Source organism: Octopus bimaculoides, chromosome 11 (assembly GCF_046866305.1).
Source record: "Octopus bimaculoides isolate indiv1 chromosome 11, ASM4686630v1, whole genome shotgun sequence".
NCBI classification, from domain to species: domain Eukaryota; kingdom Metazoa; phylum Mollusca; class Cephalopoda; order Octopoda; family Octopodidae; genus Octopus; species Octopus bimaculoides.
In genome coordinates, this window is record NC_142938.1 from 13,265,161 (window position 1) to 13,291,261 (window position 26,101).

At 38.5% G+C, this 26,101-nt stretch overlaps 1 protein-coding gene across 2 annotated transcripts in view; it reads right to left on the bottom strand.

Moving 5' to 3' along the window:
• Window positions 1-141: 141 nt before the first annotated feature.
• LOC106867384 (uncharacterized) overlaps window positions 142-26,101 on the bottom strand; it is a 58,022-nt gene continuing 32,062 nt past the window's right edge. For both annotated transcript variants that reach the window (XM_014912241.3, XM_014912240.3), the window contains one exon: window positions 142-2,168. In XM_014912241.3, coding sequence (XP_014767727.1) covers window positions 598-2,168 — 1,571 coding nt within the window. In that variant the 3' untranslated portion in view covers window positions 142-597. The remainder of the gene's footprint in view (window positions 2,169-26,101) is intronic.

Consider the following 26,101-nt stretch of genomic DNA (forward strand, 5'->3'; position numbering starts at 1 on the left):
AACGCTAAGTTAGTTAGTTCAAACCAATTCTGGTGCATCATCATCTATGAAAATTTGACAGAATGAATAAATGGAGAAAAGAAAATGGGAACACCCACACTTGCCCTTTCTTGTTATTATTATTATGAACAATATTAAATGTGTCCTTAAAATATATATTTATTTTTAAACCTGAAAGAGAGCAAGAACACATGCCAACCAACATTATACTGATGGTGATGATGATGACAATAAGCATCATCATCATCATTGCCACCATTGTCATTATTCTTGTCAACAGTTTTATTTTATCATTTTCTTTTTTTTTTTTTTTAAATTCTGCTTCATCATCGTCATTTAACGTCCATTTTCCATTCTGGCATGGGTTGGACTGTTTTACTGAAAATTGGTAAAGTGGAGAGCTGGACTAGGTTCCAATCTGATTTGGCACGATTTCTAATCACATTGGAACCTGGTGCAGCTCCCCAGCTTTCAGTCAAACCATCCAACCCATCCAGCATGGAAAACACATGTTAAATGACGATGATGATGATGATGATAATGTAAAAAAAAAGGGGGGGGGCAGGGGGATTGTGTCTGTTTAAAATGTCTGGTCTATTAGAAATGCTTTTCAGTAACCTTCATTTTGTAATGATAATACTTGAGGAAGTCTTTTAGGGCTAGTGGGAGGGGAAGCTCCGACACTTTGTCGTAAGTGATAAAGCTACAGATGGCAGCTCTGCACAGATGCTGCAGGGAGAATGGATAAGTCCTGGTGAGGGGTCGAGTAAGCATTGGTTCAAAGAACATGCAACAGCTGGGGTCTTTGTAATGTTCGATCAGGCGGCAGACGGTACTGGCTGCAAAGACACCCGGGTCATGGCAGTCGAAACTGAACTTGTGGTTGCACTGCTCGATGCGTGCGTGAAGGGACCTTCCGTAACGTCGAAAACTGACAGAGAAAAGAAAGTCCTCCTGCGCACTGTCTCGCAACAGAAATGTTCCTTCGGCTTTGTTGTCAAGCAGGTTCTCTGCTTCGTACCGATCCATGACCCCCCAGTAAAAACTGCAGTTTGCAATCTGCTGCAGGTCAGGCACTAGACAGTGAGTGTATTCGACCCGACTGTGAATACGCTGATAGGTGTCGCTGTTGGGGGCTTCGTGCGGTGGGTAATCCTGAATGGGTGCATCATTGAAGTCGTCGTCGTTGAAATAATCTAGAGAGAACTGGCTGTGACTCCCAGGGTTAGCCTGTAGCGAACAGCTCTGCTGGAACGACGAGCAGAGTTGGTCGTTAGATGCCAATGTGGAAACAGACCGAAAATTGCGGCATGCACAAAATGTATTTCTGTCTACGTGGTTTCCAGCAACTCTGGAACCACCTTGTTGACCTTCCTGTTGCTGTTGCTGTTGTTGATGACAAGTTGTATTGATGTTATCAGTGGAACAGCCAACCGAACCCGAGGTGTTGTTGATGTTGTTTAAAGATCCAGCAAACTGCCTGGCTGACATTCGATGGTGCTGCTTGTCAACAGAACTAAATAAAGTCTTCTTTGAATGGTGTTTCCGATGATGGCGACTCTTCGGTAAACGCAAGACGTTGTTTGTGGAGATTTGGCAAGATGGAGTCAACAAGAAGTTGGAAGATGATGGTCGTTGTGAACAAGTGGCCAGTAGCAACTGGTGTTCACAACTGGAAAAGTTTGAACATCTGGAAGTTCCAACACAGGGTTGTGAGTAACCCATGTACCGGGACTGCTTAGATTGTTTGTCTCGAAATTTGATTGACCAAGGTTTCTTGTGTTTGTTTTTTGGTGGCGATCCTGAACACGAGCCTGAAGCAGCTTCCATGCCGACATTTGATTTGTATCCGCAATGTTGGCACGAAGAGGGGCAATCTGTGTGTTTTTTGGTTTGTTCAATCTGTAGGGAGTCAGACAGGGCATGCTGCTTCAGCAAGATCGGTTCACTACTTATCTGCGAGGAGCCTGAAGTTAACGAAAGTGTAGCAGCTTGTCGCTCGTGGAGCTCGGCGATACTGACGAGAGACAGTTCACTGCCACAGCAGAAAAATGGACGAATGGGCGATCGATGGTGGACAGTACTTGATTTGTTCTTTCCAGCATGATTAAATGTGGCCATTGCCCCAGACTGCACACTGGATTGACTTTCACTGGAGGGACTGCTTCCTGCAACAAAATAAAAGAAAGAAAAACGATTAATTTAGTTGAAAACAAATCAAAATGATTTAAAGTTAAAATGAATTAAACTCTTTATAAATACCATTTTTTGAGAGTTTTAAATGGCAAGATAAACTGCAGCCATTTCATGATGTAAAGTGGCTGGTGGTAAGAGGACTCTTCCAACCCATGCCAGCATGGAAAAGATAAATTATGATAGCGGTGGTGGTGGTGATGATAATTAACTGTATCCATAGAGCAGCAGATTCCAAAATTGGTAGACTATGCCAAGTTCTGTTCGTTCTGGAAAGGTTTCTGTGGTTCAATGCCCTTCCTAATGCCAGTACACTATATATATACATACAATATATATCTTTTACTTGTGTCAGTCATTAGATTTGCAGCTATGCTGTGGCACAGCCTTGAAGGGCCTGGTTGAACAAATCAGACATAGGCCTTTTTTTGTTTTTCTTTTTTAAATCTGGTACTTTTTCTGCCAGCCTCTTTTTTGCCAAACCACTAAGTTTCAGGGACAAAAACAAACACACTCACACATGACAGGTTTCTTTTAGTTTCTGCAACCAAATCCAGTCACAGACTTTTGATTGACCCAGGGCTACAGCAGAAGACACCTGCCCAAGGTGTTGTGCAGTTGGACCGAACCCAGAACCAAGTGGTTGGAAACTAAACTTATCATACAGCCACATCTACACCCACCTCTCATATATATATATATATATATATATCATCATCATCATTGTCGTTTAACGTCCGCTTTCCATGCTAGCATGGGTTGGACGATTTGACTGAGGACTGGTGAAACCAGATGGCTACACCAGGCTCCAATCTGATCTGGCAGAGTTTCTACATCTGGATGCCCTTCCTAATGCCAACCACTCCGAGAGTGTACTGGGTGCTTTTACGTGCCACCGGCACGAAGGCCAGTCAGGCGACATATATATATATATATATATATATATATATATATATATATATATATAGTAACAGTAGTTAAGCTATCAATATTGTTATTAATAGCTGCTGTAGCTCAGTGACACTTTAAACAATAACAGGGTAGATGGAGGCAAAGCAGGTACAGTAACTTTTTATAAAAAGACATAATTGTAGGAGGAGAGGTTGTTTACTTACTGCTGTGGTAAACAGCTGCACTGACGCCCCCTCCCGCCCACCCACCCCCAACACTTCATAACACAGCCACAGAAACAAAGACAACAAAAGGAATTCATAACATCGACAAAAAGAAATGGAATTAATTAAATAAAAATGAAAAAAATAAACAAACATATTCGTCTACAATACACACTCTCAGCTGATGTATACAAACACCCAACACACACAAGTGTGTGTGTGTGTGCATTTAACGCATTGACTCCTCCTCCTCTTATTTTTAATAAACCTATTCTACTGTACCAGTAATACAACCCTCCTACTTACCTCACCAACAATAACAAACACTGGCCTTGTATACATAATGCACATGTATACATACAGGCATACATATATACACACACGCAAACACATGTATATTTGGTTCACATCTGGTTAGTGAGAGGATATGCAAGTAACATAACCATTCTCTTGACTGTAACCAATGTAATTCTCACTTCCATCACCAACCAGTACCACCAATTCTGTTCACAATCACATGCAATTTGCCATTATGTCACAACAATTTCACCCTTCACCCTTCACTCCAGAATCCATCTTCCATCCGAGCAATTGCATTACAAAACAAAAACCCCTTTGGTGCCAGCCCCTGGTTTTATGATTCAAACATTCTGCTTTAATGGGATCTAAATCGAAACCGTTCATCAGAATTTTGTATTAATTTTATGTTACCAGCTTAATAATACCAAAGTTATTTTACTAAATTCTTCATTAGGGGGTTAACCCTTTAACACTTAAACTGGCCACATCCAGCCAAAACATTCCAACTGTTTTATGTTCAAACTGGCCAGATCTGGCCTCTCACACCAAACCTACAATATCATTCTAAAAATTAACAGTTACCTCATCAAAATGTCTAAGCTACAAGATAATGCATGATTAATTTATAAAAAGTATGATTAAATAAGCATTACTTTTGATAGAATAATGTGAATGCTAGAGGGTTAAAATTAATTGAAACAAAGGCAGCATAATTCAAAATAATACAGGGTTCAGGAAATTTCTAATAAATCACATCAGCTACAGTACTTGACTGGTACACATTTTATCAACCTCTGAAAGGATGAAAGGCAAAAATCAACTTTGGTGAAGCTTGAACTCAGAATGTAAATCGCCAGAAAAAGAATGTTACCAAGCATTTGTCTGATGTGCAAAGGATTCTGTCAGCTCACCACCTTAATAATAGTAAGAATTGTTACTGATTTAGATACAAGGTTGCGATGGGCTTATTCATACCACTAACTCTTGTAGTAAGCTGGTACATTATTTTATTAACCCTGGAAGGAATGTATGTCAAATTTGACCTTGGTACGATTTGAAACCAGAATGCAAAGAGTCAGAAGAAATATAGTGAGGTATTTTATCTGATACTCTAATGTTTGTGCCAATCCACCACACTTCAAATATAAAAATATAAGTAACACAACACAACACTGAGGGTGGTAACTCAGCATGAATGGAATCTTATGACTCATGCTAAGAAAAAAACAACAACAACAACAAAGAACCCAGAAAACCTGTTTATATTTATAAATTTTTCTCTTCCTATCACTAATATTTGATGATCTAGAATTTATGCGTTCACACACACACACACACACACATAGCTAGATAGACAGACAGACAGAGGTTTCTCTTCCTACTATCGCTAATTTATCTCATAATCTGAAATAATCGTTATATATATATATGTGGGATTCTCTTCCTCACGTTGATTTGATAAACTGGAGAAATGTATTTCACATTTTATCATGAGTAATCAACAAGAGATCCCATACTACACAGCATCTAAACCTGCAAGAAATAGCAACCTAATCTCACTGACATTACATCATACCGTAAAGAAAAGAAGCATGTGACTAATGGCTTGCTCTATCAGAGTTGACCTGGAGGAAAATAATTACCCCACCACACGAAACTTCTGCTACAGTTTATTTAGAAACTTGTAGCAGAAATTGGGAAGAAAATGCCAAAAAGAAATATTTTTAAGAAAGACAGATACACACAGATAAATTATTGATTTCTTCCTCTGGCCCAAATCCACAGATTTTTGGGAAGGAATAACAGATTTATTGACCCTTGAAAAAGACGATAAACAAATTTGATCTTGGCAGTATTTGAATACACAATTAATACATTATTAATAGCAGTACTTGTAGAAACTCCAAGGTTATTTTGGGAACAATAAAGACTGTCGGAAGACGTTTGAAAACAATGAAATACATAATTTCTTTTGAAATTGACTTTATTCTAAACAGGCAGAAGTGAAGGTACAGTCTTAGAGAACATCTTTGAAAACTATATTCCTTTTTTATACATTTCTCACCTCTTCTACTTCATTCATCATTTAACGTCCGCCTTCCATGCTAGCATGGGTTGGACGATTTGACTGAGGACTGGCGAACCAGATGGCTGCACCAGGCTCCAATCTGATCTGGCAGAGTTTCTACAGCTGGATGCCCTTCCTAACGCCAACCAATCTGAGAGTGTAGTGGGTGCTTTACGTGCCACCGGCACGAAGGCCAGTCAGGAGGTACTGGCAACAGTCATGCTCAAAATAGTGTATTTTACATGCCACCTGCACAGGAGCCAGTCCAGCGGCACTGGCAACAACCTCGCTTGAATGTTTTTTCACATGCCACCGGCACAAGTGGCAGTAAGGCAACGCTGGTAACGATCACGCTCAAATGGTGCTATTTATGTGCCACTGGCATGGAAGCCAGACAGCTGTTCTGGCAATATCTTGAAGAAGCTACCTATAATTCTTCATGATTGAAATTACTGAAAATTTGGTTAACCCTTTTAATATCAACCCACCTGAGATCGCACTTGGTTCTATAATACAAACAAACCTCTTTTAAAATGATCGAAGTTAAAATCTGCTATCATAATTTCATGCTGATTAATGTTACAAAATACCAGCGTAATAAGTGCAAAATTATCTTAATCAATTCTTCATTATTTCAAAGACTATTAAAAACAGGCAGGTGTATTTCAATAGAAATATAATTACAAAGGTGTTGAAGAATAATGTATATTACAAACACATTAACCCATAAGCATTTAAACTGGCCATATCCAGATCAAATATCCTACCTGTTTTATGTTCAAAACTAGACACACATAACCTACAGTGTCATTCTAAAAATATACAATCACGTCATCAAAATTTCAAAGCTGTGAGATAATCTATGATCAATTCCACACAATATGAATAAATAAGCATTACATTTGACATTGTAATCTGAATGCTAAAAAGTTAAACACTTAACTATGGAACACAATCAAAGACACTAATTTTATTTTATTCTGTTACTGTTAATGGTTACATTGGCAATAATTTAACATATCTTAATTTGCTGAACAAGAGACGGAAAACTGCAGGAAGCAAGACTTGGTCGTTGGTGTAGTGAGATAATCGGAGTTTCAGGCTACCTGTCACGAAGGCAGTACCTCTGAATGGTGATGCAGGATAGATTAGACAGATTCTTTAGCTCCACCTGCATACACTTCAGACCAAATGAAACCTGGGAACTCCTATAGTTATCTAGCAGTTTTGATATTTTGATTTTGTACATCATACTCCAAGAAACAATAACCCGACCCCCGTTTATAAAAATCATTGGATCTTTTTTAAAACGGGGGCCACATTTTCCATTAACGAAACACTTTGAAACTTGGAACACTGGTAGAATGTGTCATATAAAACATCTTTTTCTCTTAGTCTTCTTAAAAAAAAAAGAAATCGATAAGTTATTCCATGTTAAAGTTGTCGTATTTCTGTAATTTCAACCAATCACTGACGTCCATTCAGCCGATATACATTAAGTGCCGACTACATAAACAAACGATTCTGAAACAATTAACCCTAACCGTAGGGTTAGGGTTAGGGTTAAAGCAAATAAAACGAAGGTATGGAGATTAAATACGCTTTACATAGCTTAATCAGCCAAAGGAGTAAATATAAACAACTGAATACTTGTCAGTGATTGGTTGAAATTATCGAAATAAGACAATTTTTTACATGAAATAAATTCAAATACAAAAATATTTTTCTGTTCTATAACACAAAATAGATAAGTATACGAAGTTTGAAAGTCTTTCTGTACCAAAAACACTACGTAAAACATTAATGAAAAATGTGGCCCCCGTTTTAAAATAGATCCGGTCCAACTAATATGAAAGCATATATATGTGTGAGTGTGTATATATAAAGAGGTATGTGGTAAAATCTCTCTCCTTATATTGGCTGGTAAGTAGGTTGCTTACCAACCACATGGTTCCGGGTTCAGTCCCACTGCATGGCACCCTGGGCAAGTGTCTTCCACTTTAGCCTCAGGCCGACAATAGCCTTGTGAGTGGATGCGGTAGATGGAAACTGAAAGAAGCCCGTCATATGTGGTAAGTGGCTTGCTTACCAACCACATGGTTCTGGGTTCGGTCCCACTGCGTGGCGCCTTGGGCAAGTGTCTTCTACTATGGCCTCAGGCCGACCAAAGCCTTGTGAGCGGATTTGGTAGACGGAAACTGAAAGAAACCCGTCGTATATATATATATATATATATATATATATATATATATGTATGTGTGTGCATATGTTGTGTATCTGTGTTTGTCCCCCCACCATCGCTTGACAACCGATGCTGGTGTGCTTGGGTCCCTGTGACTTGGCGGTTCGGCAAAAGGAGACCGATAGAATAAGTACTAGGCTTGCAAAGAATAAGTCCTGGGGTCGATTTGATTCGACTAAAAGGCGGTGCTCCAGCATGGCCGCAGTCAAATGACTGAAACAAGTAAAAGAAAAAAAAAATAGAAAAAATATATATATACACACACACACATATATGTGTGTATATATATACACACATATATGTGTGTGTGTGTTTGTAACCCCCAATATCGCTTGACAACCAATATTGGTGTGTGTGTCTGTTTGTATCCCCAACATCGCTTGACAACCGATATTGGAGTGTCTTAGCGGTTCGGCAAAAAGGACCGATAGAAAAAGTACTAGGCTTACAAAGAATAAGTCCTGGAGTCGATTTGTTCGACTGAAGGCGGTGCTCCAGCATGGCCGCAGTCGAATGACAGAAAAGAATAAAAGGATACGCACACACAAAGCGAGAGCGATTTCATCAAGTATCTTGCTGATATGTAGACAGATGTGTAGATGATGAAACATCTCCCACACATCTGTGTAAGGCACACACAGACTTTGTTACCTTCCATCATACACACAAGCATTCATAGAGATTTCGAATCACAAAACCAGGTCATTTTACATGTGCTTGCCACCAGTTAGTTATATATGACAGCTGTCTGGATGTGAATAGCGAGATTTTTACCATTATTATTATTATCATCATCATCATCATCATTATTATAAAAAACTATGATGCAAGTTGCATAAGTAGAGGCGGTGGTGGTGGTGGTGGTGGTGGTGGTGGTGGTGGTAATGATAAGAACAAAAAAAAAGTCCTAGCAACCCCTCCTCCCACATATGTTGCCGTCAAAGCACTTACTGCTAAGGACTACTTAACACATTTCTCAGTGAGCTCAGCATGAAGACTTTCACCAACCTTTTACTACTATTACCACCACCGCTACCACAATCACTGCCACCACCACCACAACCACACAGAAGGAGTGTTCTACATGCTAGAAATCGCAGCCAGCTCTCTCAAATCATATCCTGCAGCCTAAAAATAGGATATACAGGACATTGCAGGGATCTTTCTGAATTGACGGGCACCACTTGTTTTCTTACCGAAAATGTATTACTTTCGTAACATCCGTGTTCTCTGTCTTGTTTTTTGTCTGCCACGACATTCCTCCATGGCACAGGTTTAATTTGTGTATACAAATTTAACTTGCGGTCCATGGGAAGAGCCATTTTAACGATGCGTCCTGCCCAACTCTTCGAAACGCTGGTGTTAAAATGGGGGTAGCTGATGAAGGAAAATGTTCTCTATGTGGCTTGTGTGTTTTCTGTACTCTGGTTATTATTATTTTCTTGTCTACGTTTTGTTTGCAATGTCTTGTACCCAGATATGCACCTATATATACAGATGGACGTAGGTATACACATTACCTGTACGTATATATGCATATACTCATTTATTATTTGTTTTATATATATATATACTTAAGACTTCGTTGTGATCTGAACAGAACCGCTTCTGACACAGAGAATCGGGAGCCCTTTTGGTCATTCTATTTTCCTTGCTGGAAGGGTTCCTAACCCATGAGCAAAGAGGGGTTAGATGATGGCGGTGGCGTTTTCAAAGGGATAGCATGTGTAACCTGATCACCTCTGCCGATCAAACTCCCAACCCATGCGCTCCAGTTGCAACACTGATTCTGCCCAAATTCGACGTCGATGTTACTTAGTTTGGTTTGAAATAAAGAACTTGATTAGCTTAACAATCCCAACTTAATCCCGGGCAAAGCCGGGCTATACTGCTGGTAAAACATAAATGAAAAGTGGTGCCCGTCAATTCAGAAAGATCCCATTGCAGTATTATAGTCGGAGATTTTACACACAGGCACACATTCACAAGTGGCATGGACATAGCTGGAAATCCTTTCATCATGGGCCTGCTTGATCAGGACCGCTATGGTGCTAAAGCAACTAACAAGAATCACTATTATTAATCACCATACTGAGAGGTCCTTTATGTAGTTGCTCAACATGTTAGAAATGGTAGCTAGATCTTTCTCATGTAGTATGTGGAAAATAGAGACAAAGTCTTCGGATACTGTAGTCTTAGATACATTATACTCTTTTACTTGTTTCAGTCATTTGACTGCGGCCATGCTGGAGCACCGCCTTTAGTCGAGTAAATCAACCCCCAGGACTTATTCTTTGTAAGCCTAGTACTTATTCTATCGGTCTGTTATGCTGAACCGCTAAGTTACGGGAAAGTATACACACCAGCATCGGTTGTCAAGCGATGTTGGGGAACAAACATACATATATATATATATACAACGGGCTTCTTTCAGTTCCTGTCTACCAAATCCACTCACAAGGCTTTGATCGGCCAGAGGCTATAGTAGAAGACACTTGCCGAAAATGCCGCACAGTAGGACTGAACCCAGAACCATGTGGTTGGTAAGCAAGCTACTTACCACACAGCCACTCCTGCGCCTATGTCTAAAAAAAAAAAAAAAAAAGACTGGTTTGTTGGTACATCTATGATCATAGATATTCTTAATTAGGTCTGGACTGGAGTTAAACAATAGCAACAATCATTTAAAGATGGCGGTTCTGCATGTTTGCTCAAATGGCTAGAAATAGTAGCCATATTTCCCTCAAATTACACCAGTAAGGCGGGGGGGGGGGAGAAGAAAATGGTTGCAACTGGAATGTCTTTGACCACAAGTTGGCATTTTTTGTGTTGGAACATGAAAGAATATAAGGTTAGTGAACCACCACCACCACAATTGTTTTCATACTGGCCCATAGACTATATATTTGTTGTGTAAAGCAGTGAACATTGAACCAAATTGAATCAATCCTCACATATTGTTGTGTCTATTCCCATCTATGCTGAAGGGTCAGGGACCATGGATGCATGCACCATCTCCATTGAATCTCAGCTCTGGCCATGGATGTGCATCATTCAGCTATAGTTCTTCTGGTCCATTCTAAGCCTGTGTCTAAGTCTTTCCATTCCTCGTTTCCCACCGACTTTTCCCTTTTAGGAAATGGGTGCTGAGATTCTGGGCCTTGGTGACGAGCCCAAAACAATGCAGCTTCCATTTCCTGACCGTTGACAACCCCACCCCTTTTCTGTCCCCCATTTCCTCCAGTTACTGACTCATTTGCTGATGATCAATCCAGTTGATCCCCAGAACTCATTGGTAGCATATCCTTTCAAATGTTCTGAGATTGGTAGTGCCCTTTGTTTTAAGGTCCACTTTTCAAATCTATACAATGCAACAAGCCAAACTAGTGTCTTCAGAAGATTTAATTCAATACTCTTAAGAGCTCCGTCTTCCCAGATTGTATTGAATGGTTTTAAAGGCAATCTTGTTGCTCCTGAGTTATGCTCCTATTTTGTGGCCCCAGTCTCCTGTGTCTGTGATAACACTCAGATATTTGAACTTGCATATCACATGTAGCTTATTTTTATCAATGGTGGCAATATTTTTACTTATTAGACTTGCAAGAAATAACACCTTAATCTTCCTCAAACTATATCTCATCAGCTTGGTAGGGGGCATAATTTGAAAGAATTTGGCTATATTTCTAATATGTTGAGTGGCCAGGTAGGTACTCTCCCACCGACATTGGTTCGTGACTCCTCCTAAGTCAGCAAAATTCTCAATTAGCTTCAAAATTAATTGATAACAGAGAAAGGTAGTGTAATTAATTAGTAATATAGTTACAGAAAGGCTAAGTTTATCTAAGAACTAGGCTGTGAATGTTATTGTTGCTACTGTTTAGCATGAAAAGGCCAATGATCAAAGGCAATCAAGCTATGACCATGAAGTAGTTGTATGCTGTCAACTTAATGTGATAGTCCCCTGAAGGGAATACTACTACTGTTGGTTAGACCGAGGAAGCTGCACCGCTTCCTGTCGGCCTTGACACATTTCCAACAGGAAGCGGTGCAGCTTCCTAGGTCTAACCAACAGTAGTATTATTCCCTTCAGGGGACTATCACATTAAGTTGACAGCATACAACTACTTCATAAATCTCTCTGAGAGATTTAGAAATGTATTATTTCTAAAAAAGCTATGACCATTTCATCCTTTTTCTTTATCCCCAAGCAGTGTGGAACCAGAAGCACATAATTCAATCTATGTTAGCCCCCTTTTAAGATAGCTGTGTGTTTTGAGGTAGATAAGGCTGCTGTTTCTAGCAGAGATTCCATTTTAAGTCCCTCAATCATAAAGAAATAAATGATGGTGGTGGTGGAAGTGGTGGGGAGAAACCATGGTGTGCTACTGTGACAGCAGCAGTTGAAACAATGCAAATGACAGTGAGGGGACCTCTACACAGTTGATCTACCTACTAGAAATAGAAGCTAAATTTTTCTTATATCACACACAATCTAAAATGGAGAGAGAGAGAGAGAATATATTGTATAGTATTTTCTTATTAGTTGTCGATCATGTTTAAAATGATTTTGATCCCATACTTGGTAGTTGACTCACAAGTGACCTGTGGAGTTATACAATTTCTTCAGTTAAATCATCCAATCTTTAAGCAGACGCTGCTAACAATTGGAGAGAGAGAGAGAGAGAGAGAGAGAGAGAGAGAGAGCGAGAGAGAGAGAGAGAGAGAGAGATAGAGAGAGATAGAGAAGAGAAGATAAAAAGCGACTTTATGTTGTACTTCTAGCTGCATAAAATATTAATCTCATTCACTCATAAACCAATTCACACAGGAACACTATGCAATGCCCTCCATAACTTTTGAATACATTTTGGACTTATTTTTTTTTATCTCTAATAAGAAAGAAATGGTAGTGGCGGTGGTGGTGGGGTATCTGTATATATATCTGATAAGATGTCAACTAGAAGCTGTAAGGTGAAGCAAAAATGATTAGATAAAGAAAATTTGAAAAAAAAAAAAAAAAAAAAAAAAAAAAAAAAAAGGGGGGCGGAGAGAGAGAGAGAGAGAGAAAAAGAGATTTATATCTAAATTAAGTTGTATAATTATGGATTTCAGACGGTATGTTCACTTCTTTTATACATGTTCCAACAAAGAATATGCGTATTTTATAAAAAAAAAAAAGACCTAAGTACAGTGGAATGTGGCATGTGGAATGTAGGGGTAAGATTTAACAGGTTTATTGCTTAGGGATGTGATATAAATGAATCCAGACATCATAGTACAGCAGTTTATATATTTTAATGACTTTGAGAATGGAGAACAGTACTTGTGGCTTTTTTTTCCTCTTTTCTTTTTCGAAGGTCTCCTTCGGGAATAAAGGAGAAAGAAAAGCAGAAGAAGCAATTTCCAAACCAGAGTCTTGGCCTAAATTCATGAAACAAAGAGTAGATTCTGCTAAAAATCCCTCAAGAGGCAGGTGGTGGTGGTGGTGGTGTTAAAATAAGGGATAGATTGCTTACCACCCAAGAACAGGAATAATCCATTTAAAGGGCTATGGGGCATGGTTTCCAGTTACCGAAATATTTGGGATAACTTTAGGCTACAGTAGAAGACACTTGTCCAAGGACCAAAAGTGGCGCAACATAATATAAAAGCAAAGTTCTTAATATGGATTTCTGGACCCAGGAATATAGACACAAAGAGACATTTTTAAGAAAGGAACATTTCAGTCTAATCAATACTAGGAACTTGAATGGTATTTTAGTTATTTTATTGATCCTAGACTATCTAGGACTATATTATGTAATGGTTCCATTCTGCTGAGGTTGACTTTACATTTCATCTTTTTGGGGTTAATAAAATAAGTACCAGTCAATTATTGGGGTTCATATAATAGAATAGCCCCCAACTCCCAAATTTCATAACACAAAGATTACCTAACGTGTTCTACACATCTCAATATGTTAAGTGTAATTTAGGGTAGATTTGGTTGCTATTTCCAGCTGGTCAAGGGACAACATAGAGGTTTCTTTATTGGTTCTTACATAGTTATTGAATATTGTGGCATGCAAAAATGCGACAATATTGAGAGAAGTACCGTGTGGAGACAGCCGAGACTGGATCTCCTGGATCATTGTGGCTACTACAAAAATAATAAATTTAAAATTTCCAAGATAAACAAAAATACATGCAATATTCAGAAAATAGCACTCTTTTACTTGTTTCAGTCATTTGACTGTGGCCATGCTGGAGCACCGCCTTTAGTTGAATCAAATCGACCCCAGGACTTATTCTTTGTAAGCCTAGTACTTATTCTATCGGTCTCTTTTGCCAAACCGCTAAGTTACGGTGACCTAAACACACCAGCATCGGTTGTCAAGCGATGTTGGGGGGACAAACACAGACAGACACACACACACACATATATATATATATACACACACACACATATATATATATATATATATATATATATATATATATATATATACATATATATATATATATACGATGGGCTTCTTTCAGTTTCCGTCTTCCAAATCCACTCACAAGGCTTTGATCGGCCCAAGGCTATAGTAGAAGACACTTGCCCAAGGTGCCAAGCAGTGGGACTCAACCTGAGACCATGTGGTTGATAAGCAAGCTACTTACCACACAGCCACTCCTGCGCCTTAGAGTATCCACACCAAATACCAAAAAGGGTATTTCTAGGCACCGTACACATTATGTACATTGCACCAAGGCCAAATACACACACAAAATATAGAAATAAGCACCATTAAGTACTGCATACATTATGGAGAATATTCCAGAGAACCTCACAGTATCTGCTTCGAATCTCTTTGCTCTGAGTTCGAATTTCACCAAGGTCAACTTCATCCTTTCAGGGTAAAAAAAAAAAAAAAAAAAAAAAAGACCTGTCAAGAGTTGTTGACTGTATGCTTTGTTCTGATTCTGTGCACTCTGAGTTCAAATCTTAGTGTAGTGTACTGTCGTCTGGTTTAGCATAATCACTCAGCACCTTGAATGTCTATAGTAAGCGTTTGGACCAAGTTATATTTTTGAGGTCACCTTTGTCCCTCTCACCAGTCTCGGAGACCCTGTTAAGGATCACGAGCTTTGCCCTCCTCTCCAAACAATTATATCTTGTCATTCTGAGGAGTCCTTTCTTGAAAGGCTGAACATGTCTTTTGGATTCATGGTTTATAGTGGTAACATACCTTGTTATTGGCTTGATTGATTTCATGGACTATCTTGTGCCCTAATTTTCGAAAGCCATCTTTGTTGACAATTCAGTTATTTTAATGCCTACGTTTCTTAGAGACCTCATCAGCCACAAATAAGATGGCACTAACTTATTTCAAAATTATTTTTGAGGGTTCTCATTTTTTTTTAATGATACACTTGAGATTAATTAATCAAGATAATATAGCCCCTTAATGCTATATCATACCACCAGAGGAGCCAGTCACTGTCAGTAGTAGAAGGTTCACAGGGCAAGTTCCTCATCCACTCACAACAACCTTTATGTAGTGATGAATAGATAAGGTACCATATCTACCCACTCATAGGGCAGAGTACCACATAAGTAATTGACACAAGTAATTGACTTCCAGTAAGACAAACTATTCAGCTAAAATACCCACCTACCTACGTTAGTTAAGATATTTACAGCAGCAAGAACATATCCAGCTATCTCTGACCTAAACTTACGGTGGTATTAAATAATAATGGTGATATTTCAAACAGGACATCAATTTTTCTGTTTCTCTTCCACACAAACACAACACAGTTCAGGCCAAGAAGTGCAACATAATAAATAAATAAATAAATAAATAAATATATATACACACACATACAAATATACATACATATTACAAAGACACATAAATACAGACAGACATGTACACACACAGATATATATATATGTATATACATATATACATATACACACACATATATACAATTGCAGATATATATATATATATATATATATTACACACACACACACGTTATACATACACACACATCCATAAATATATACATAAGCAGACTTTAAACAAAACTGATGATGTGAATACATACATACATACATACATACATAAATATATGGCACACACGCACATAAATGACTTGACATTATTCACACATTGCCTGTAACATGATCTTGCTGAGAACCATGAGAAATACAGGTCAGATGTGAAAGGAGGCTTGGAACAAACAAAAACAAATGTTCCTGCACGTTCACACACACACACAAAAGAAGAGAAGAAAAAAAAATCCCACAAACAATATGAAAAGCAGTAACAAAAGACAAAGACAAGCTGGAAAAATAGATGGGGGCGGAAAAGAATAGTTTCTTAATTTGGCACAGGAATGAGTGACTAACCCTATACAGTGAATAATGAGTTACAGTTTTCCTTAATATATATATATCTTTTCTTTTATCTTTTCTTTTACTTGCTTCAGTCATTTGACTGTGGCCATGCTAGAGCACCGCCTTTAGTCGAGCAAATCGACCCCGGGACTTATTCTTTAGAAGCCTAGTACCTATTCTATCGGTCTCTTTTTGCCGAACCGCTAAGTGACGGGGACATAAACACACCAGCATTGGTTGTTAAGCAATGCTAGCGGGACAAACACAAACACACACACATATATATATACATATATACGACGGGCTTCTTTCAGTTTCCGTCTACCAAATCCACTCACAAGGCTTTGGTCGGCCTGAGGCTATAGCAGAAGACACTTGCCCAAGATGCCACGCAGTGGGACTGAACCCGGAACCATGTGGTTGGTAAGCAAGCTACTTACCACACAGCCACTCCTACACACAGACATACTATCGGCATGTTTCCCATGAAAATCAGACTCAATGAGGGAAACAACTACTGTACTCTACTACACGCGATCCTAATTAAGCCGTCAAGAATTTATGCACACCTACATGTATACAGATATTAAGAATACATATGCAGGCGTAGGCATGGCTGTGTGGTAAGGAGCTTGCCCTCCCAACCACACGGTACTGGGTTCAGTCCCACTGCATGGCACCTTGGGCAAGTGTCTTCTACTTTAACTACATATATATATATTTTTATACACACACACACAATGGGCTGCTTTCAATTTCCGTCTACCAAAACCACTCACAAGGCTCTGATCAGCCCGAGGCCATAGTAAAAGACATTTGTCCAAAGTGTCATGTGGTGGAACTGAACTTGGAACCATGTGGTTGGGATGCAAACTTCTTACCACACAGCCACACCTATGCGTAGTATATATAAATATATATATATATATATATATATATATATATATATATATATATGTGTATGTATATACACACATATTTGTATATGCTGGTCTAAAATCCAGAGTGAAGTAAGAAGTAGTGTTCTGTAAATTAGCAGTCTGACAAACAGAGAGCAATAAAATAAACATTGGGGTCATGTGATTGACAAACTTTGGAATGCGGTGTATTATCATGGCCACAATCCAATTCCTGAAACTAGTGAAAGAATACACACACGAGAGAGAGAGAGAGAGAGAGCCACAGCCACAACAGAGTGGGTGCTTTTTACGTGGCACCAGCATCTGCGTGTTTTACATGGCACCGATATCCAAACACCAAGGTACCACAACACAAGGCCAAAGGAGATTTAATCAATGTCAGTTCTTGATCAAGACATTATTCTATTGGACCCAGAGCAGATGAAAATTCAAGATGACAGGATTCGAACTCAGAACACAAATAGCATAAAGCAATATGCCATATGCCCTACTGATTCTCCAAATCAATTACCTTCCTTTCTTCTGTATTATTTGGAATGGTACAGAATTGGCAGAGTCATGTACCAGTTAGTTTATGGTCCGTGTTCAAATGAGGTTGAGACTCACTTTGGTTTTCATCTTTCCAAAAGCAATGAGACCAATTACCAGTCAAGTACCAAGGATGGTGTGTGACAGTTAATATAATCATAAAATGTGAGGTTTTCTTGAGTTATTACGAAAACGAAGTCAAAGCCATCCATTTTGGAGAAGATATCTCTGAGTAACTTCAATAGTGTGTGTATGCCAACCTCAACGGAATTTGAACATACAACTTATGAAATGGAAAGAAAAACACCGCAATGCTCTATTACCGCCCTCACCAATAAAGATACTAATAATGGTTTTTATTTTTGGCACAAGGCCAGCAATTTCGGGGAGGGAGAGCGGAAGAAATATTGCTAAGCATTTCGTCCGACGCGCTAACGATCCTGCCTGCTGGGCGCTTTAATAATTTCTTAGCATAGACCCAATACCACAAATTTGGTGGGAGAGGTGTTATTTATTGTATAAACTCCTCTCTACCCAAGTACGTCACTGGTATTTGAAGTCAACTACGGCGGGATTTGATCTCCGGCCTCAAAAATATTTCGGCGATCTTTCGGTACGAGTCCTAAATATCGGCCTTTTCCGTAACACCCGCACGATCTTCACTACGGTGTTAGTGTTACGGTTAGAGACGGAATTCCCTGACCGTAAACCCTTCAAAATAAATCGCGCTCTCTGTATGTCTTTCGCTGTTATGACGTCGTTTCCCTGCTTCTCTCCAACACTTTTTACGGAAAAGGCCGATATTTAGGACTCGTACCGAAAGATCGCCAATATTTTCTATTTTAGCTCTACCGACTCCGGCTAAACCATCAACCCAATAACAACAACAATCATAAACCTCCTTTTCCTCCAAAAATGTCAACAGGTAAATAAAAAAAAAAAAAGATTGCCGATTGTTGTATGAGATCCAACCGGAAGACAGTAGAGACTGTACAGGTGTATACACCCACCCATACATACACATGATGTTCTATACACCACAATGCAGACAAACGAACGATGTCAGTCGGTGTGAATGGATATTAAAAGCAGGCGCCGCTCTACTGTCAATAAAACAAAGGTTTCATAGAGAAACATTAGCGGGTCAATAAGTATCTATGTACACACACACACACACATATATATATATATATACACACACACACATACATACATACTTATTGACCCGCTAATGTTTCTTCTATACAGCTCTGTGTGTGTGTATCATCTTGCTATGCACCGAGTACGCTTTCTTCCATTTGTAGATCCGAACGTTTCTGTTTTCACACACGATGTATGCGCGCGCCCATACGTGAATAACCACGCACAACCTCTTCAAAGAAGTTAACATTGTTTGTATAGACCCCCTGCGCGCATGGCAAAGGGATTTGAGGTGGTTAGGTAGGTAGGTAGGTAGGTAGGAGGTGACTCGATTAAACCAAGCGAACACATGGTACCAGTAATTCACTGTTACACGGATAGCATGCTTTATCGAGCCCCCGAAGAGATGAATGGTAAAACTGACTCGCGTGAGACTCGAACACCAAAATAAGCCATAACAAATACCTTACGATATTTTGACTGAAACAACGAGTCCGCCATACATTCATAGGTACATACGTATGTATACCTATGAATGTGTAAATACATATAGATATACTTTTATATACATATAGACACATATATACATATACACACACATATACATACCCATACAATAACAATAATACATATATATACATACATATAATATATACACGTATATATATATACATGCATACATATACACATACATGCATATACATATATGCATACATATACATACATACACAAATACATATATGCATACATATATATGCACACATAAATACACTTCTATATACACACACACATATATATACATATACACACACATATGTATATATACATACAAACATATATAGATATATATACACACACGCATATATACACACACACACACGCATATATATATATATATATATATATATATATATATATACAAACATATATACACACACACGCATATATATATATATATATATATATATATATATATATATATATATATATACAAACATATATACACACACATGCATATAGATACATACAAACATATACATACACACACACATATACATACACATATATACATACACATACATACATATACAGTAGTGGCTGTGTGGTGAGTAGCTTGCTTACCAACTACAAGGTTCTGTATTCAACCCTACTGCATAGCACGTAAAAAGCACCATTCGAGTGTGGTCCATGCCAGTGGCTACCTGACTGGCCCATGTGCTGGTGGCATGTAAAAAGCACCCACTATGCTCTCAGAGTGGTTGGCGTTAGGAAGGCCATCCAGTTGTAGAAACCTTGCCAGATCAGATTGGAGCCCAGCGCAGTCTCCTGGCTTACCAGTCCTCAGTCAAATCGTCCAACCCATGCCAGTATGATATATATATATACACAAACACATATACATACACACATATATATACACACACACACATATACATATATACACACACATATATATATATATATATATGCACGTGTATGGAAATAAGGTAAAACTTCAAATGATTAGTCACACTCAGGTCAAGAAAGAAGATGGAAAACCCAACTTTGATTCTTGTGAATTTGGGTGGAAATTCCCTACTTGAATCTACTTAACCTCAAGGTAACAACCGAATCTCATTTAAATCACATCCTACCGTCCACGAGGGCAAAAGGATACGATTTTCACAACAGACAAAGAGTAGTCTTTCTCCATTTTACCAAACGGAAATCAATTAAAAAAAAAAAAATTCAAATTTCAATTTTATGCGGTTTAAACCCCTCCCAGTTTCAAGAGCGTTTTCCTTTTCCATGACATAAGGTCATCTAAACCGAAAAATGGTTTTACCAGACTAGGACTGACCTGAGGTAAATCATCATCGTCGTTTAACGTCCGCTTTCCATGCTAGCATGGGGACGATTTGACTGAGGACTGGTGAAACCAGATGGCTACACCAGGCTCCAATCTGATTTGGCAGAGTTTCTACAGCTGGATGCCCTTCCTAACGCCAACCACTCCGAGAGTGTAGTGGGTGCTTTTTACGTGCCACCGGCACGAAGGCTAGTCAGGCGGTACTGGCAACGGCCACGCTCAAAATGGTGCATTTTATGTGCCACCCGCACAAGAGCCAGTCCAGGAGCACTGGCAACGATCTTGCTCGAAAGTCCTTACACATGTCGCGGGCACAAGTGCCAGAAAGGCGACGCTGGGCACAGGTGCCATCACAATTTCGCTTTCGCTTGCCCCAATAAGTCTTTGCTAATAATCCCTTTTGGTATAGGCGCAAGGAATGAAGTTTTGAGGAAGAGAATGTGGTGGTGGTGGAGAATAATCGATCACATTGGCCCTAGTACTACTTAACTAATATTTTATTTTATCAACTCTGAAAAGATGAAATGCAAAGTTGACCTTGGCAGAATTTGAACTCAGAATGTTAAGAGGGACGAAAAGCCACTAAGCATATAACAAGTTGTTCGACATGCTAGAAATAGCAGCCAAATCATAACTGGAATGAAGTTCTGGAAAATACAGAAAGACGAGGTAATCAGGGATGGAATGTCTCTGACCTCAGGTCAACACAATGATGATCAAACAAGATGGACTGGCCATAATTGATGTCTTTAATTATTAGTCTGTTAGATCCATGCTGGCCTGAAGCCAAAAAACCATCAAGAAGTGGTCAATATTCTATTGGTCCCACCTCTAGAAAGGTAAACAGAGTTTGAACACAGAACATCAAAAAGGACGTTCTCTCTCTCCCTTAAGTCTGCCAATACATAGCCTCTGTACACTCAATGAGGCATGCGACCTAGGGTTTTATAAGAAAATACTTTGAATTGATTTAAGCGGTTGCCTCCGCTCTGCCTTGATTTTTAAGATTCTTCCTTATCAGTGTTTATTTGCTGATATTTCTTTATTATTATTCCATCCCAACACTATTTTACTCAGGTAAATCCTCTCCTTTAGCTGTTTTGATACTTCGTCATTGCACCTTTCCCCAATGTCTTACACCCTTGTGCTCGGCAAAAAGAAAGACAAAGATGGTCCGATGTGTTCAAACCAAACTTTTCATCCTTTTGGAGAATGATTAACCCATTCCCTACCAGTGATCTCATATGAGATCACTTAAAAATTACAAATTTCGTAATTATCTGTCAATATTTACACATATCTAACCTTTTTGCTATATCTACTAGGTATATTTCTCTGATATTCAAATGAGGTTTGCTAATTTTTCACCCAATATCTCGCTTATTTCTATTTAAAATGTTATTTTGATCATTCCAGCGTGTCTCTAAGGCTGTTTTATGCTAGAAATCAAAGTTTCTTAAAAAAAATTCCAGTTAATAGAATTATGGGAGGTAATGGGTTAAATTAAAGTACCTGTCATGTACTGAAGTTGATGTTAACGACTAACCTCTCATCTCAAAATTGCTGGCATTGTGCTGAAATTTGAAAATTACAATTAGCAATCATTTTTCAGTGATGGGTTGACAGAATCGTAAGACCATCGGGACAAAATGGCGAGTGGCATTTACTGACAGCTCTCAATCCTCTGATTGCAAATCCCACCTTGGTTAAATTTGCTTGTCATCTTTCTGGGGTCAACGATACAAAGCCTCTGTCAAATGTTGAAATCGATATAATCGACCAACTCTTTACCCCGAATTTCATTGCCCTTGTGTATATCTTAGAGATGATGCTGACTAGACAAGTATTGGGATCAATTAAATCAGCTATAATCTCGTTCGAACACCCAAATTTTTGAAACGGATCTCGTTAAATTTCTTTCTAACTACTTTTTCAAAATATCAATCTGTGGGGGCTCATTAAGTGTTTTAAAAAGGTTGTGGATCTTTTCAGATTGGCTGCACTTGTAGAAATTTAAAAAAATTGCTGTATGGATGAAGTTTTCCATGCTGAATTCTTGGGAGATAATTCACTTTTCCCAGAAAATTAAAAATATTAAAAAAAAAAGTTACAGAGGTTTAAAGTTTGATCATTTTTACCCAGTCAGAAAACAGAAAACATCCAAGTTCGTGAGTTCGAAAAATGCTTACATCCACAAAGGCTGACTTCAAGTTAAATGCTTTTAATAACTTGTTGGGCCTGCCTCAAGCAAGGAAATACATGGTGTTGTTTCGGCACTAGTTTCATCAATTTTGTTTTTTTTTTAAAGGATATTATGCATTATGATATAACTGAAGGACTACTTGGCTCTTACTTCTAGCAGGTCGAAATACTGTGTAAGGTTTTATGTGAGCTGTTCCCATGGGTACAAGCAGTTACGACTTCCAGTCTGACTGCCTAAAAATTAGTTAAATTCAAATGATTGTGAATTATTAATTTCTACATATATATAAAAAGAATGTGATTTTTTGTTGTCAGCATTATATATACATATATATATTTGTGTGTTGTGTCTATGTTAGTCCCGTCCCTGCCAGCATTGCTTGACAACTGATGTTGGTGTGTTTATGTCCCCGTAACTTAGCAGTTCAGCAAAAGGGTCTGATAGAATGAGTTCTAAGCTTACAAAGAATAAGTTCTGGGGTTGATTTATTTGACTAAAAACCCCTTTAAGGTGGTGCCCCAGCATGGCCGCAGTCAAATGACTGAAACAAATAAAAGAATAAAAGAAAGCAATCAAAACTAGTTTTTAGAAAATAATCCAGTGAAAATCTGAACCCCTTTCCCTCCAAAAACTAAGTGGTTTGCAGAAATTTAACAAGATCTTTGTATATACCATCTGCACTAACTGCTACTAAATAACACCCGTTTCTAATTATGTTGTGTATGGATTCCAACAGGGTCAACTTAGCCTTTGTAACTTCCAGGGTACGTAGAAGAGAGTAAAGTACCAGTGTCGAAACTGAGTTTCATTTAATTGATGACACCCTTCTCTTACTAACTGTGGTATTGATGTGTGTGCGAGAGCTTTTCATTCCTCCACGGCTGATTAAAGTAACGTTAGCAGTCAAGTCCTGGGGTAATTTCTTATTTCTTTACTGTCCACAAGGGGCTACACACAGAGGGGACAAACAAGAACAGACAAACAGATTAAGTCGATTATATCGACGCCAGTGCGTAACTGGGACTTATTTAATTGACCCCGAAAGGATGAAAGGTTAAGTCGACCTCGGCGGAATTTGAACTCAAGAACGTAGCGGCAGACGAAATATCGCTAAGCATTTCACCCGGCATGCTAACGTTTCTGCCAGGTCGCTGCCTTACTGGGGTAATTTCTGGCCACTGGGTGTATATTAGATATTACAACAACAACTATTACTACTTACTACTGAAGGTATATTATTTCGATACGGTATCGGGTTCAAGTTAAGTCATGCTTGGCTTTGTTTTTCACCCACTTCCTAGCAGGAGTGGCTGCGTGGTAAGTAGCTTGCTTACCAACCACATGGTTCCGGGTTCAGTCCCACTGCGTGACACCTTGGGCAAGTGTCTTCTACTATAGCCTAAGGCCGACCAAAGCCTTGTGAGTGGATCTGGTAGATGGAAACTGAAAGAAGCCCGTCGTATATATATGTGTGTGTGTGTGTCTGTGTTTGTTCCCCTAATATCGCTTGACAACCGATGTTGCTGTGTTTACGTCCCCGTAACATAGCAGTTCGGCAAAAGAGACCGATAGAATAAGTACTAGGCTTACAAAGAATAAGTCCTGGGGTTGATTTGCTCGACTAAAGGCAGTGCTCCAGCATGGCCACAGTCAACTGACTGAAACAAGTAAGAGAGAAATTAGACACGTCCCACTGTGTGTCTTCTACTATAGCCTTGGGCTGACCAAAGCCCTGTGACAGGATTTAGTAGATGGAAACTGAAAGAAGCCCATCGTATATATATATATATATATATATATATATATATATATATACATATATATATATATATATATATATATATATATATATATATATATTCTTTTACTTGTTTCAGTCATTTGACTGTGGCCATGTTGGAGCACTGCCTTTAGTTGAACAAATCGACCTTATGACTTATTCTTTGTAATACTTATTCTATTGGTCTTTTTGTCAAACCACTAAGTCGTGTGTGTGTGTATATATATATATACACACACACACACACACATATATACACATTTTTCTTTTAAACAGTTACTACAAAAAAACATTATCCTTTTAGTTTTTCATGCTTTGTTCAGTGCAACAAAAAGTCCCCTTGTCAACAAGTATTGACCCTAGTGTAAAAACTTGCCAAAAAAATTTCCCTTTGAAATTCCAGAGGGTTCCACCCCACCCCCGTTTTCCGGACAAAAAACAAAACAAAACAAAAAAAAAAAGGATTTTCTGGCGTATTAGGACCTCACCGTAATTCATTTAACGAAAAAAAAAAAAAAATTTTTCCCCAAAAAATCCGGTAAGGTGGTAAATATTTGCCGCAACAAATTCAAAGTCCTAGATCCATCGACACATTTGGGCCGTCTTAGGCTGTCTGTCTTTATTGGATTAAATAAATTTTAATTATCGTTTGAGGTACGCAGTGTGTGTTCAAAAATTGAAATAGCTATTATTGATTTTTAACACTGGCAACAGGCTTCAGAATAAGTAATTAAATCGACCTTAGGTCGGTAGCTAATTCGTTTTAATGACCCAATAAGTTCAGACTGAATTCAGAACAGTAAGTCGCTTTGTTCGACGCCCTTTACTTATCTGCTAATCCGCTGCCCTAATGGTTGCTATTCCGGAACAGAACAGGAAGCCAAAATATTTGTCCAATTAAATCGGAGATATGAAGCTATGCGAGTGTTTTAGTGCATTTCCATACAATTTTAATACTGAAAACATTTTTGGTTAAACATTAACCCACTTTTCTATAGAGTATAAGCAATCATAATACGAACTCCTTTGAAATAAAAGACAAAACGAAGGAGCCATCCACCGTACTCACTTTACGTGGTCGATAAAACATGCTAAAAACAGTAGCCGAAACACAGTCAAATCGCACCCTACAACATTTACATGATACACACGGACACACAGCTTAATCAAAAGATATTCCAAACATAAAATTTTTTTCTATACATTATGTACCCCTTCATCAGCTATTTCCGTACCCTTTTCTTATCCAAGAGGGATTGGAGCTTCAGGGATAAGCTATTCCAAAACTGCTCCCACCCAACCCCTCTATGTCTATCATATGTGTGTGTGTGTGTGTGTGTGTGTGTGTGTGTGTGTGTATATATATATATATATATATATATATATATA